Source organism: Manis pentadactyla, chromosome 1 (genome assembly GCF_030020395.1).
Source record: "Manis pentadactyla isolate mManPen7 chromosome 1, mManPen7.hap1, whole genome shotgun sequence".
Lineage (NCBI taxonomy): Eukaryota > Metazoa > Chordata > Mammalia > Pholidota > Manidae > Manis > Manis pentadactyla.
Window position 1 is genome coordinate 232,314,728 of NC_080019.1, and position 16,228 is coordinate 232,330,955.

Here is a 16,228-nt window from a genome sequence, read left to right on the forward strand (position 1 = left end):
CCCATCTTCAATAACAGATGGACCTAGAGGGTATTATGCTAAGTGCAATAAGTCAGTTAGAGAAAGAAGAATATATATGGTTTCACTTATCTGTGGAATCTGAAAAACAAGACAAATAAGCAAAATAAAAACACACTCACAAACACAGAGGATGGATGGTTGGTTACCATAAGGGTTGGGAGGATGGGTGAAATAGGTGAAGGGGATAAGAGGTACAAACTGCAAATTATAAAATAATTTAGGCACAGGGATCATAGTACAGTGTAGGGATTGGAGCTCATAATATTGTAATATCTTTGTATAGTGACAGATGGTAACTACACTTATCATGGTGAACATTTATAATGTATATAATGGGTGAATCACCAAGTTGTTCATCTGAAACCAAAAATACTGTAAATAAACTATATTTCAATTTAAAACACATTAAAAATGTTCTATGAATGGAATCATGCAGTATGTATTATATTGATTGGGCTTGGCTTTTTTCACTCAGGATAATTCCTCAAAGATTCAAAGATTCATCTAAGTAATTGTATATCTCAATCGTTCTTTTGTATTGTTAAGTATTATTCCATGGTATGGTTATATCACAGATTGTTTAGTGATTCACCTACTGAAGGATATTCAGGTGGTTTCCAGTATTTGGCTATTATGAATAAAGCTGCTATGAACATTTATGTAGAGGGTTTTGTGTGGACATAAGTTTCCATTTTTCTGAGATGAATACCCAAGAGTGCCATTGCTGGGTCATATCATAATTGCATGTTTAGTTGTATAAGAAACTGCCAAATGCTTTCCAGAGTGTATCATTTTACATCCCCAGCAGCAATGTATGGTACAGGTGATCTAGTTTCTCCACATCCTCACCAGCATTTGGTGTTATTTTGTTCTTTTAAATTTTTTAATTCTATCCTTTCTGATAGGTGAGAAGTGATATCTCATCGGAGCTTCAATTTGCATTTCCCTTGTTAACGAAGTTGAATATCTTTTCAGGTACTTAACTTGGCATCTGTATATCATCTGGTAAAATGTCTCTTGTCTTCTGCCCATTTTCTAATTGGGTTATTCATTTTTACTGTTGAGTTTTGTTATTTTTATATTTATATATTCTCCATATTCTTTATATATATGGTGTGCAACTATCTTTTCCCAGTCTCCAGCTTGGGAAATGCACATATCTTCAGGGTCTTTCACATAGCAAAAGTTTTTTTTTTTCCTAATTGTAATGAGATCCATTTTATCAAATTTTCCTTTGATGGGGTGTACCTTTGGTGTCAAGCCTAAGAATGCTTTCTGTAGTCCCTAAAGTCTGAAGACTTTCTCCTACTTTTTTTTCTTTAGAGGGTGTCACAGCTGTACATTTTACATTTAAGATTTTGATCCATCTGAGTTAAATGTTAAGTTATGAGGTTTGCATCAAGTTTAAGTTTTTTTTTTCTTTTTTCTGTTTTTTGCTCATGGATGTTCAATTGCCCCAGCACCATTTATTAAAAAGGCTGTATCTCCTTCCTCCATTGAATTGTTTTTGTACCTTTGTCAAAAATCGGTTGGGCATATTTGTATTCAAATTCATTGAAATGTACAATCTCTTAAAATTAGGATACTCTGTTATATTTACTCCTATTTTTATTCATTCCACTATAGTTTCCTTTCTGAAGTTTCAGACCTCTTTCTGCTATTTCATGTTTAGAGAATCTCTCCAGCCATTCTTTAAGGGTAAGCTTGCTGGCAACAAGTTCTTGTGGTTTTTTTGATTTGAGAATGTCCTTATTTCCCCTTCACTCGTGTAGGACATTTTCATTGAATATAGAATCCTGGATTGACATTCCTTTTCTCTCAGTACTTGAAAAAGGCTGTGCCACTTCCTTCTGGTGTCCATGATTTCATACAGGAAATCTGCTGCCATTCAAATTAGTAATCTAAGTAGTGAGTCGTTTTTCTCTGGTGCTATCAAGGTTTTTTTCCTTGTCTAATCATTTCAGTTATGATGTGTCCTGCTATGGATTTCGTTGGGTTTATCCTATTTGGAATTGCTCAGCCTCTTGAATATGTATGCTCAGCCTTTCATTAATTTGGGGAAGTTTTCAGACAATGTATCTTCAAATAGCTATCCAGTACCTCTCTCTCCTCTCCTGGACTTATAATATAAATGTTAGTTCTTTTGTTATTGTCCCGCATATCCCTAAGACTCTGTTCATTTTTTTTTCAATGTTTTATCTGTTGTTCAAATTGGGTAATTTCTATTGATCTGTCCAGAAATTCACTGATTCTGTCATCATCTCAACTCTACTACGGAGCTGATCCAAGCAGCCTTTTATTTTGGTGACTGTGTTTTAAAGTTCTCTAACTTCCATTTGGCTCTTCCATTTATAACTCCCATTTTCTCGCTGAGATTTTCTATTTTTTCTTTGTTTCAAGAGAACTGGTAATCACTTGTTGAAGCAATTTTATAATTTCAACATCCGATTCATGTCAGTATTGGCTTCTGTCGATTGTCTTTTCTCATTCACGTCGTGATTTTCCTGGCTTGTGAGGGTGACAAGGAATTTTTATTGCATTCTGTGCACTTTGGATCATATGAGACTCTGAATCCCATGTGATCTTTTTATCTTAACTGTCAGTCTGTCTACTGGTATGTGGCACAAAGGCCTAGTAGGTGTGCCTGGAGTAGTCATTCACCTCCCTGCCCAACTCCACTGAAACATAGGTCTGTGGTTGTTCCCTTGGTGTTTGGCTGGAGTATGACAGGCATTGTCACAAAGGTTTTCTGCTATTAGGCCACCTCTTCCTGGTGGTGTGGACAGAGGTTTTCATTGGAACTTTTCCTTAGGGGGCTGGTCTGTGCCTGTTGTTGGTCCAGGTGGGAAGCTTCTAGAGTACTCTATCCAGGACATAGGGGAATCTGTACGGAAACCCAAGAGACTCACTCCACATCCTTAAGTCTAGGTAATTCATCTTCTTTCCACCTTGCAGCACCTTCCTATACTTGTCAGGTTATGCCCAGGGCTTTTCAGTTCTAAGGGGGGAGATCTGATTGGAATGTGGCTACTCTGTACTGGCAGAATCAGAGGTCTAGAGATTCATTTTCATACTCAAAGCTATTCCAGCTCTTCAATACCCACAAATTCAAAGGCGATTTTAAACAAATCCTTAGCCCACTTTCTCTAACAAGTGTTTCATTCATTAGGCTTTGTATCTCCAAGTACCACACTGCCCCTTGTCCATCTGGGAGGACACATGAAGGAAGGCCCTGAGCCCTGAAAAGCATCTTTTCTATTTAATGCTGCACCCACCATCACTGGACACCCGTTTGAGGCTCTGGAAGATATTTCAATGCTACAATATTGAGAAGGGGATGGAATTCAGACCCAGGCAATGGCCAAACAAGGGGAAGTTTCCTGGAGAAATTTGCTGTACATTTAAATCATTCTTTCCTCTCTTAGCCTAGAAAATGACCATGAAGAAACATTCCCAAAATATGCTTTTTCTCTGAACTACCATGTCCTTGTTTCTCCCTCAAAACACAGAGCTTTTTATGGCGTTTCTTCCCCCTCACATTGAAGGTTGGATATTAATGCTGCTATAATTATTCCGTCTCACCCTGCGTTCCGCCTAGGATGCACTTCTCCCAATCCTCTACTGTCCACCCCCTCGGACATGCCCAACCACGTGCTTCCACCGCCTGCGTCCACAGCCACAGCAAAGCCATGCCTCCCACCTGGGCCAGGGCTTCTCCCAGCCCAGACACAGCGTAGGCCTCACAGAGACCCTTGGCCATTGCCCTCTGCCACCTCGGGGGGGCTGCTACCCAGGGGAGGAGCAGCCCTGCACAGCAGGTACCACAAAGTGACGTGAGTGACGGCAGCCAGGGGTCACAGGAGGTGTGACACTGTCGTAGCCACAGCTACACCTTCAACCCAAACTGTCACCTGGCTTTGTCAGGGTGGTAGCACGGTGGCTGCACTGACAAATTTAAAGGTGGCCAAAGGGAAACAGATTTGCTTTACAGAAATCCTTTTTGGGAATTTTCCTAGAATCTTCCAACTGGAAGGGAAATTTCTGTCCCATGTCTTCACGTCCTTCTTTAATATATCTTCCTTTTGTCCCACAATATTTATGCAGCAGGCAATACTCAGAGCATCGAGAATACAGCAGTTAGCAGACATTGTCCCTGTCCTAACAAAACTTACCTTTCAGTGTGGGAGACTAGCTACCCCAATAATTATTCAATTGATTGCATCAGGTGCAATAAGAGCTATATAACAAAGGGGTTCTGTTTTCTTTGAAACCTCAGCAAGAACCATATTCTGTCAGTGGCATCAACACAGGTGCCAAGCATAAGGTAGGATGGGCACAGACCAAGAGAGAAAGGAAGGCAGAGCACTCATTTCAGAACTAGTGAGCGTCTGAACTCCATGTGATTATTTCACTGCTATGGTTTTATCTGTGCCTCTTCGTGAACGCTTACACACTGGGGTCCCACAGCCCTCAGGGAAAGGGCAGGGCATTTGATGAGTTTCTACAAACCAGGACAGAGCTCCTGTAGGTGATCACTGTAAGGCGGGGGTGGGCCGTGGCCCAGGTGCTCCTGCCCAGCGGCAGCCCTACCTCCTTGTTTGTCCTGTCGGCCTGCACCAGCGTTCCGTTCAGGCAAGGTTCCACGTAGTGAAGCTCCTCATTGTACTGCAAAGGGAAGAGACAGCCAAGAGGAATACTGATTACGTGTTTGCAGGCTACCCAGTGTTTAAGGACACATACCCCCGTAAACAGAACAGCAGCAGGACCACAGGCCCAACTCATTCCCTAAGGCAGCTTCCTCAGTGGGTGTCCTACTGAAGGTAGTTTTCCAGGCAGTTTCAATAATTTTTTTTTTTTTTTTTTGCTATTAAAGGAAAACTTCTATACTATAACCACTGCCTTCCTTCCAACTTGGGATGCCTTGTGGAGCTGTGGCAGCCACTTTGCAACCATGAGGTTATAAGATTGAGAACGGAGAGCAAGGCTCAAGGAAAACAGAGCACCCTGGATCTAGTATGGGTCCCTTGATGGCACTACTGTTGAACAACTGTATCAAACTGCAGCTGCCCTCCCCCAGGCTCCTTCCACGAGATCTGGAGATGCATATAGGCTGAAGCAATCTTTACTGAGTTTTTCTGCAATTCACAGCCCCTACCTTCCCAACTCCATTTTCCTAGATGAACTTTAAGACCTCATTTACACTCTACCTTAACGCATTCCCAGTTAATTCCTGGGGTTGTACAGTCTGAGGCGGGAGGCAGAACCCTGTATTCGGGTCCTGCCTCTGCCGTGTACTCATTGTGCAGCCTGGGGGAAATCACTAACCCTCTTAGATCCCAGACTCGTATGCATAAGAAGGTGCTAATTCCTCAGTTTACCCTGCAGAGGCCCCAGTGAGGATGCAGTGAGGCATTAGACCTGAAACTGCTTTGCTAATGTCAAGGCCTGTACATGCTGGGGGCCACAGAGGGGGGTACAAGGAAAGAACACCAAGATGCTCTTGCCCTCATCGGGAGGAACATGTGCAGTAATCAAAACCGTGCGCAGCAGCACTGTGTGAGCCACGGCCACAGGGGAGGAATCTGCCCCTCTGGCCCCCTGCCAGCTTGTTAGTGGGATCATCCGAGCTTGAAGCTGACTGAGTGCCCTTGACTGAATCCAGAAGGAGCTACGCTGAGCGATCAGGTCGGTCCGACCGAAGGGAGCTGCGCTCAGCTGGCTGGGTGAGGGAGCGCTGCACGCTGGGCTGCTGGGCCCAGGAGGCCCACCGGCTGTGCCGCTCACCACGCGGCCCTGCACTCTTCCTGAGGGGGACCCCAAGGGCGCCCCCCATGGGGAACTGCCTCCAGGCTTCCAGCAGCTCTCCATTTGGAAATCTTTCCGTTTCCACATTTTAACGGATGTTCCCTAGGTTACCACTTCACGCAACAGTGATGTGGGATGGCCGTAATAATTACCGAAGATCAGGGGACCTCCAGCCCTAAAATATGATGGCCTTATGAACAGCTCTCCTTCACCCATCCCTGCTTACACAATCAGATACCTGCAGTCTGAGGAAGGGAAGCCTGCAACGCACATCGTCACTGGCACGTGGAATTACCTTCTGCCATTTGCTTTTGCCCCCCACACCAGGACTGAACCCTAGAGAGGCACTCAGCCATGCCCCTCCCCGCTGTCACGGCTTGTCCTGCCTGCAAACTTCTGGGGAACGGGGAAAGGCTCTTAGCAGCACAGGAGAGGGCCCTGACAGCCCTGCAGAGGGTCCAACCAGCCCGCCAACCGCGTGGTGGGGAGATGTGCCAGCATGTCCACCCCGTGAAGTCCTCTGTGGTCACCCTGAGATTGGCCTGCATCCCTCTGCATCTCCTTCCCCGCTTCCCCGTTTGTCAAATGCAGCTGGTGACCTTGGCCACGGTGCCTTGACTCTTGGAACCTCAGCCTGTGTGCCATGGACATGGAGGCTGAACGGGCACCTTGCTCACGAGCTCCCTGTGCAGGTGGGATGAGATAATTCGGTAAAGAGTCAACACCAAACTGGGCACAGAAGAAAAGGAAAGTGCGCCTCTGGGTGTGCCCGCACCCAAAAGAAACGCAGTACGTGAGTGTGCAGTGGGCTTGGCAGACGCGCCTCCACGGGGAGTGCTCGCTCCGCAGGAGGGGGCACGGCGGCGACCTGTCCCGGGACCCGCGCTCTCCGGAGAGGACCGACCGCATCGGTTGGAAAGAGCTGCGCCAGGTGGCCCCCATGGCTCTGAAAGCGCAGGACGGAAGCCACCACCGAGTGTGGCCGCCCACGGTCTGCTCTGTGCCACACTCTGCACCTCTCAGGTTTCAGGATTTTGGCAAACTGGGAGCTGAAACAGTACAGTCAGCTTTCTTGCCACGTCCCCTCCAGGAGGCCCCCCCACATGGAGCCATGTTCCCTCTGCTCTCTGCATATTAAGGAAGCACCTGCTATGTGCCAGGGACATAAATACTGGCTACATTCGCACATGATCTTCCTTGTGCATGAACCACTTTTTCTTACTTTTATTACTAAAAGAAGATGCCTATTATGTCTGAAGATAATGTCTCCTTTTCCTTTTCCTGATAGAAAGTGCTTTTCTGGGATGCTGTACTGGTCCATCCAAAACCAAAAACAAGCCAGAGAAACACCCCTGGTCTTTTTCAGGTTAGAGGGCACCCCTCTGCTGTCTCCTCCCAGGCACCGCCCCAACTTCCCCCATGCGGAGCCTGGACTCAGTGCTAGACAGCAAGCGCCACACGGCCACCTGCCTCCGCCTTCCTTTTTGCCCAACCCCTGTAAGCATGCCCTCCATCTCCTGTTTTAAAGACACAGGAAATCCTCAGCAGGAATTTCAATGAGGATCTAAAACAGGAAAGGCAAGTTTTAAGTTTCATGGAATGAATGGCCAGGGCTGGACTCGCCCAACAGGATGAACAGGCGCAGAACCATGTCACACAGTGGCTCAGGCGACTCACAGCCCAGAGACCAGAGCTCGGGGAACAGCCTACTGGTTCTGGATGACACTGAGGACCCTGAACCCTGCTTAATGCTGGACGCCGGGCATGATAGACGAAAGCCATGGGGCCTCCAGGCCTGACAGCAGGTCACGAGTTGCCTGGAAGGGAGGATGGGGGGGCCCTGACTGAGGAGGCGCCTCTGGGGCCCGTCTCCGCTCGCCCCCCTACAGCGGGGACTCCTTCCATCTCCGCCATCGTCTCCACAAGGCCCAGTGCCTCCCAGAGGATGTGTGATCTGGCCTCTCAGTCCAGTCCTCCTTTCCTTCCTCACGACCCCCAACAGGCCCCCCGACATCCCCCCTCTCCCCAGACTGCAGACACTGAACTGCTACTCAGGCCGCCAGGCCTGTGCTTCCTGGGGGCAGGGAGAGCTGCCGCCCCCCCTGCACACAGCACTTTCCTCCTTGCCTGTTGATCCCCTGCCTCCTGCCTTCCTCCTGTGGGTGCCTGGCCAGAGCCTGCCTCCGCTCAGCACTTTGTCACAAAGCCACCACTGATCCCCCAGGCGGCTCTCCCAGGACCCTGCACACCTCTCCAGGGCCGCACTGTCCCCACCCTGCTTCCTTCCTGGGTGCTCAGCACCCAGCGCTCACACCCACAAAACGTCTACGGCCACAGAGGCAGCCCCACTACTGTCCCCTTCATAATCAATAGTATTTGTCAAATTAATAAATAACCAGAACAAAGAAACAAAAAGGCAGAATCACAGAGAAAATTACTGACAGAAAGGGAGAGGAAGAAAGATTGGGGGGAAAAAGTGGACAGAAAGACAAAACAAATAAAAAACAAACAAGATGTGAATCTCTACCTCCTTGAAAAACAGATAAACAAAAAGCAGAGGAAGTAAGTGGTACCTTTTGGAGAATCCTAAATTCCCCCAAAGCCCCATGGAACTAAAATGCTGACATGCTGAGACAAGGCGAGAAACTGACACAGAATCGCTGGAAATCCATTCAATAGTTTTATGGTTGTGTTGGTGCACTTCGGATTAAGTAACTTTCAGAATGAAAATGTGGAGGGATTATGTAATGAAGCAGATGAACCCACAGCATTTTCACCAACACAGGGCAATCCCAGGGATTCTTTTGCATTACAAAAGCCTCTTGTGTAATCTGAAACACGACTGGACGCAATTAGTAGTACAGAACAAATGAGCCCTGAAAGAAAATACCATCCTCATACTTTTAATGCGGAATCGATTACTTTAAAAAGCAAATCCACAGCAGGCCAAACACTGGAGGAATGGTTCTAAAGAAAATTCTGCAAATTAAAACCAGGGCGCCAGAAAGTTCTGGGTGGAACTAACAAATGATGCTCTCCCCTACTCAACTCTGTACAAACACGGGCTGCAGGAGGCATTTCAATTGATTTAACACTAACAGCCCAGATAATATACCATGTTCATTTAATGCATGGCTTAGGCTTCTGTAAAATGATTTTTCAAATTTCAGCCTCAGACAGAATTAGCACCCTCATTTTTATGATAATGTTGTTAATTTAATGCATGGTTTGGAGTTTGACTTCAAAATGAATCAGAAAAATATGCCTATTCTCCTGTCAGTGACACCTCTCTTTATGCACCAGTGGTTTGACCTTAAATTTTAACTTCAACCGCTCAAAATTACTCTCATATTTCAAGTACTTTTTATAATTCAATCACTTAGTTCATCAGTCTTCGATAGATTTTTCAATCCCCTGCCCATGAAAGCTGAAACAACTTTGAGCATCATCTTCCCATGTTTATTCTCTGGAAAGACATGGATTGGAAGGTTTTCAGAATAATATACAAGACGTGCTAAGGGATGGTCTTCAAACAAACATGCAAGCATACAAAAATGACTGGAATGGCCAAGGAGGGGCTTCCTTTCCCACCATTTATGCCTCCTTCCTCCTTGCCCCCTTATGGCACTGAAAATCAAATGATTTGATTTGAAAAATCAAAAGCAATGATGAATTAGATTTGTACAAACATCTATAATGCATGAGGGTTTCCAATACTGCAAATAAAGATTGTATTATTTACTCTCTCTTTAAAACACTGCAATGCCTCCTAAAACATCTACCCAGCAAGCAAGAGAAGGCTGACAGAGTAATGAAGGGTGGAATGATAATGTCCCATCTCGTGAATGGGATCTGGCCGACAAGAACGATGCACTCAAACAGATTTGCAGGGCATTCTGGGAGGAGTTTCCCCTCTCCCATCTCCCTGCACTGCCAAGAGCCGGCGGGGGGCATCCTCCTCTAGATGGAGGACCATTCTAAGCCGACTGAAGAGACACCTACACCAGAATACTAGAGCGATTTCGCCAGTGTGGAAACAGGAGAAAGTGATGGAGAAAGGAAAACCTCAGCACAATTCCGCAAGGCAAAACTAGTGACACACTGAGCCTTGGGGGATAAATCAAGCGCATGCAGATGAAGATTGGCCAATTACAAATCTACTGTTTAGGACCCTCTGCATGTTGCTACTATGGATTGGACATTTGTGCCCCCCATTAAATCCCTATGTGGAAGTCCTAACCCCCAGTGTCATGGTATTATGAGGTGGGGCTTTGGGGGGTGATAGGGTTAAAGGCATGAGGGGCTGGCCCCCCATGACAGACTGGTACCCACTTAAGAGGAGACAGGAGAAAGTTTGTTCTTTCTCCATGAGCACTTAAGAAAGGCCTGTGAGCACACAGCGAGAAGGTGGCTGTCTCCAAGCCAGGAAAGGAAGCTCCACCAGAAACCAAATCCTGCCTGACCTTGATCTTGGACTTCCCAGCCTCTAGAACTGAGAGAAAATACACTTCTGTTGCTTAAGCACCCCCAGTCTATTTTATTACAGCATTTGTAGTTTACTTGTATTTTATTACAGCCGATGGAGCTGACTAACATGGTTTCTAAGCAGGTAAACATCATGCCCCACTTAGTGGACATTCTGATAAGACCTAACCATGCATACCCTCTTTGGGGCAGGAATTTCACTTCCAGATTGCACTCCATGGAAGCCCTCAACCCTGCAAACATACACGCAAGTCCACTGTGGTGCGCTTGAAGGGAGATGGCCAACAGCGTATCATCCAGCCAAGGGGCACTGGCTGAAAAATTCATGCCAACTCTAGGTGATGGGGTGCCCTGCTCTTCAAATACACCGATTACAACACAAGTAGAGAAGAAACTTGCTGAATAGTTTGTAAAATTTGACTCTACTTTTGTAGAAAATTATGTGTGTCCATAAACAAAAAAATTAGTGGTTCCTTTTATGATCTCGGGCTTTTAGTATAAATTCACTAACATATTTGCCCCATTCCCTTACCCGTTAGGGGACAGAGTTCATGATTTGACTGTAGAGGCTTCCAGTAAAAAAGTTCAGTGTCATTCTAGTTGTCGAAATAATTATGTATAAAGTCTTGAAGCTGATCGTTTATATTGAAACTAACAAACAGATGTACAGTGAGGGCTAATTGATTTCTTTAAATAAGGGGGCAATTTTAGGTAAAAAAAATAATAATTTTTTTCCTTAACCGTTCTATAGTAACTGGCATGTCTACTTTAATTATCTTAATCAGCCTCTCTTCATTACGGAGTTGACACTGTTTGTATGTCTTAATGAACTTACAGAGATTATTTCAATCGATTGGTTTTGTTAACAGAACAATAAATCCTGACTGATAAAGGATTCACCATGTAATTAGTTAGCTCTTCTTATTATGCAAATTTCTGTTGCTTCTGCAATGCGTAATGAAAGATTAATAAGAAAGATAGTTCCAAATTAGCTGCTTCTTATCTACAAATGCTTCAGGATATGTGGGGATCAGGCCATATCTGCCTATTCACAATGAGACTGGTAACTACAGTAACTTTTCCTGATTTGGAAACCAGGGTTCTGTGTGAAAGTCTCCTTGGAAAGCCCAGCACCCCAGGGCCAGGCAGATTCACAGTAAGTGCCTGAGGGGCTCACCTACGTTTTCTACTCCAGCAGGAAGCAGGGTGAGGGAAACCTGCACAGTTTGAGTCCCCACTGGCTAGTGGCTTCTACCTCTTGGTCCCCAAGCACTGGCACAGAGCTGAGGAAGATCCAGTGAGACAGTGCACATGGAGCACTTAGCAGGGGGCTTGCACACAGTGGGTGCTCTGTGGAAGGCAGCTGCTGCCGTCAGCCTGTCAGCGGATATTGGAACAGATACTGCTGGGCACTGTCCTAGACAAGGAAATAGCTCAGTGAGTGAACAAGACGAACTCCTGCTCCCGTGGAATTTATCATTCTCTTTCCTTCCCTCTTCGTCTCTTGGGCTTCTAAATCTGAACCTGTAAGTCAGGGTGCCCCCCACTTATGCTTCTTGCTAAGTCTCTTCAGAAGCCCTCAGGCAGGACACTAATTCAAACAACTCCTCTGCAAGTCCAGTCCCCTTTAAACACCTGTGCCCTTGCCAAGCAAACAGAAATGGGTGTCGTGCCCCTGCAGAAGGCCACCCAGAACTAGGGTGGCATGGTGACACACTCTTCCCTGGACCCTGGAAGCCAAGTGGCCCACAGTGACCATGTTCCTGGAGCGCATCCATGCTGCCCTGCACGTAGCACCCCTCCCCTCACCTCCCATCACTGGCCACAGCCCCCTGCACCCTGGCTCAGTCATCCTGGCAGCACCCTGGTAGGCAAGGGGACTGCACCCATTTCACAGCTAGTGGCTGATGCTCAGATTCGAGTGGTTTGCCCCAAGATGCTCCACTGGCAGATCCAGGATTCAGAGCAGTCCCAGCTCCAAAGCTCACAGTCTGTGCCCCTCACCAGGCTGCCTCTGCTGCAGCCCCACCTGTCCCTGACCAAGGGGATGCGGCCAAGCCTGGGACCACCACGCACGAGCACCTGGGTACGTACTCAAGGGAGAGAAACGGGCCCACTGTTTCTACAGCCTTTGGGAAAAGAGTGGGAGGGGCATAAGGGGCTGAGAACCATACCAGAGACCTGGGCAGAAGAGGAAAAGAAGTGGCAGTGAACACCTGCAGCAGTGCCCCTTTCCAAGCAGCGTACCCTGCCTGGGCTTGGCCTGGGTGACCTTAGGAAGGTCACAGTTTTGGCCCCAGCAGCTTCATCCAAGAAAAAGCCAAAACCACCCCCTACCACCTAGAGTCGGGGAAAGGAATGAACATAATGCGCACCTGAAGAGTGAAAAAATGGCACATAGTAGGCACTTAACCTATGCCACTTTTGTTTCTGAAGCTGAGCAAAAGTGTTCTGTGAGCCTTAAACCGCTCTCCATCCTTTGCTTGTCCGAGCATCACGGTTACAATTCCTATCTTTGTCATCAGACTAATCCAGTGTCATGTTAAATTCCCCGTGAGAAAATCTAGCTGTTTAAGGGAACCCTTGCTGGGTCGAAATCCCCCAGGTTCTGGGAAGGCTGGCTCCCCAGAAGGACCAAATCTGGGGCTACTCTTGCAGAGGACAGTGCCTGCCTGCTGGGCGAGGAGAGGAATGGGTGGCACTGCTTTCACAGCCCCAGAAAGCCCCTCTGATGTCCTGACTCTAGACTCACACGGGTCTCCCTGGTCCCCATCCTGGGGCGGCCAGTGCTGTGCACACAAAGGCAGTAAGAACGCTACCCAGCTGCTGCTAAGAGAGCAAATGAACCCACAAAGCAAAGAAAGCATCAAACAGCTGCACTCACAGCAATGATGTTGAAGAAGTCGTCGTCCCCCAGCGTATCCAGAATAGATGAGACTGTCTGCTTCGCGATAGTCAGACGGAGCCCCTTCATGCTGCCACTGACGTCAACCAATATGACCACGTCTTTTGGAGAAGTCGCTGCCTGGATATACCTAGGTCGGCGGAAAATTAAGTGGAAATGAACCCCGAACCTCTCTGCAAGTTTTCTCTCTAAAAAACAGCTCAGAGGTTTGACCATTTCCTACCATTTTCGGTTCCTGCAGTCGAAGGCGATGACTCCGTTCTCATCTGGCTCCCATTTAATCCCTAGAAGAGAGATGGAGTTGTAAGAAACCCAGAAACTTCACATAGTTATTCACAGCATTTCAAGGCTGCTCTGCATTGCTGACTGAACGGACAGGGTGAAAAATCACATGCAAAGACCATCCCTGGGGCTCATCACACGCTCCATCATCAGCTGGGGTGGCGCTTCAGGGCTGTCATGCTATGGCGAACACGACCTTGGCTTAGTTGCACCACGACCTGCTGGGGAGTGGTGACATCTCTAGGAACGTGCTGTCCATCAAAAAAGGACACGACTCCGGCCCCTCCCATGGCTAATGATAAAGTGGGAGAAGGCCATTTCTAACTGGCCAGCAAGTTGCTGGACCTGGAGGCATCGTTCATAGACCTCAAGTAGGGGCAGGCTCCGTCCCTGAACCTCACTAAGGTACACTCCGGATAGCACACCGAGTAGAAAGCTTCGGATACACCTCCACATCCACATATACCCAGCTTTTAAAATCAGGAATTTTGGCCTGGCTTTCCACACTGATATGGAATAAAAGGCCCTAGTTATGCTGTATAATAAAGTTTGAATTTCAGGCTTTGAAGCCTGGAGAGTATTGCCCACTTGTAAGAAGAGATCCCACATCCTCACTCGCGTGGTCTGCAGCCTGGCCGGGATGTGCCTACGCTTGACATTGTCTTGCTACAACTTAGTTTTTAAGAATAAAATTTCACTTGAAAAGAAAAATATTTGCCTCCTAAAAATAAGATAGAACATCATTGTTTTCAATTACTAGTGCTGCTCAGGGATGGAGGATTTGAAACATAAACATTCTGGAGTTAAGAAGATGATAGCAAACCTTATTTTCATAGGAGAAAATCTGACTCAGATGATAGCATTGAGTTTCTCCTTTCCAATTAATAATAGCTAGCTTTTTAGACCACACTGGGCTAATAACAGGCATGTGCTTAAGATAACATCCCCAAATTATGATGCAAAAAACTGAGATGGCAGCGTGCACCCAGAGAGTCATTCTGTTCCATCCTCCTTGCCCCTACATTCTGGCCTGCAAATGGGCTTAATTTAAAGAGCTCCCTGTAACAAACCAGAAATCAGAAGTATGAGAAGCCACTGCCAATTGGAGTTCACTAGGTAATGAAGATAAAATAAAACTGACATGATACTGTACACTGAGAGGCAAGAATGCACTTTATTTTAAAAACATCTGACACACTGCTTTGCATGAGGCCAAATGCAGCTGGGACGGCACAGTCTTGACACATAATGACACTCTAACCAGGGGAGGCTGGGTAACGTTCCGATCTGTAATTCCACAAGGAACTGGTTTGAGTCCTAATAAAGATGATGTGATTTTGTGTGTTGACCTGTAATCAATGTTCAGTGGAGGTTGCTTGAACTGAACTGTGGTGGGTGTTCTTCGACCCCGGCCCTAGCTGAGCACCCCGCCCCAGCCCTGCTCCCCATCACACTACGGCCCATCACTGCCCCTCCACCCGGAGGAGAAAGTGTGCAGTTCCCTTCTACAGTCCTCATTCTAGGCCAGGGGCCAGGGGGAAGGAATTAATGACACTCGATGTTCTCCTGCTGGATTGAGACCATTTCCCTGTGCAAAGGGGCTTGAACTCTTCCCAGACACTGCTGTTTGAAAAGTTGACATGAAATTAGTGTGCTGGGAAAACCTGCAAAGGATGCAATTCCACAGGGAAAGTCGACCCAATGGGATGATGCAGAGCCTTCTGCATACTGAGCACAATTGTCTGCCAGCTGGTGGACACACGGCAGGGGCTGGCAGAGATGGAGTAGCCCCTGCTTGCCCTCGGGAAGCCTTCTGGCCAGCACAGCAGGGAAGCTGACCCCAAGCAGACTGGCTGAAGGAGAAATGCCTGTGGCCATGGTATGCAAAAGGCAATTCCAGTCCCTGCTTACAGAAGGCATCTCCTTGCAGGCACAAGCAGAATGGTGGTAGAGGCATTTTCTAGGGCTGCTGAAACAATGGCTCACAAACCAGGTGTTCCCTCCACTTCTGGATGACAGACGCCCAAACTCCAGGTGCTGGCAGGGCCCTGCTCCCTCTGCGGGCTCCAGGGAGGGGCCCTTCCTGGCCTCTCTGAGCTTCTGGCGGCTCCAGCCACTGCTGGGGCCCCTTGGCCTGGAGCCGCATCACTCCGATCTCTACCTGTCTCCGTGTGGCCACCTTCCTCTGTGCTGTGTGTCCTCACCTCTCTCAAGGACACCAGGCTGACTGGATTTAGGGTCCACCCCTACCCAGTATTATCTCACCCAAATTTAACTTAACTCCATCGCAAAGATGCTATTTCCCAGTGAGGTCTCATTCTGAGGCTCTGGGTAGACAGGAATTTGGTGGCAGACATGCTTTAACCCACTACATACGGGGAGGACTCGTTAAGACGAAAGTGAGGGGTGGCCACAGAGCGAAGAATACCCAGCAGAGTGAACAGCATCTGCAAAGGTCCTGAGGCTGGGAAGAGCATGTCAAGTTCAAGGGACCACGGAATGCTGGTGTGGCCCCGTGCACAGAATGTCCACACCGGAGGCCAGGAGCCCCACTCATGCCTGGAATGAGTATGAACTCTGGATACACTCGGGCAAGAAAGCAGAGCTATCCCTCTGCTGAGGGGCATGGGCACCCACCACCAGCTCATCCTATCCTGCCACCCTAAACATCCTGGGAAGAAAAACATCCTTGCAAAAAGGAGACAAGAGGTGCGCCCTCTGTCCAGAACC

General features: G+C 47.3%; 1 protein-coding gene across 1 annotated transcript in view; it reads right to left on the reverse strand.

Annotated features, from left to right (window-relative positions):
* CACNA2D3 (calcium voltage-gated channel auxiliary subunit alpha2delta 3) overlaps window positions 1-16,228 on the reverse strand; it is a 717,352-nt gene that overhangs the window by 361,342 nt on the left and 339,782 nt on the right. Inside the window, exons 7-9 of the mRNA XM_036878109.2 lie at window positions 13,440-13,500; window positions 13,196-13,346; window positions 4,612-4,686 (exon numbers count right to left, since the gene is read on the reverse strand). Of these exons, the coding sequence (XP_036734004.2) occupies window positions 4,612-4,686; window positions 13,196-13,346; window positions 13,440-13,500 (287 nt within the window). The remainder of the gene's footprint in view (window positions 1-4,611; window positions 4,687-13,195; window positions 13,347-13,439; window positions 13,501-16,228) is intronic.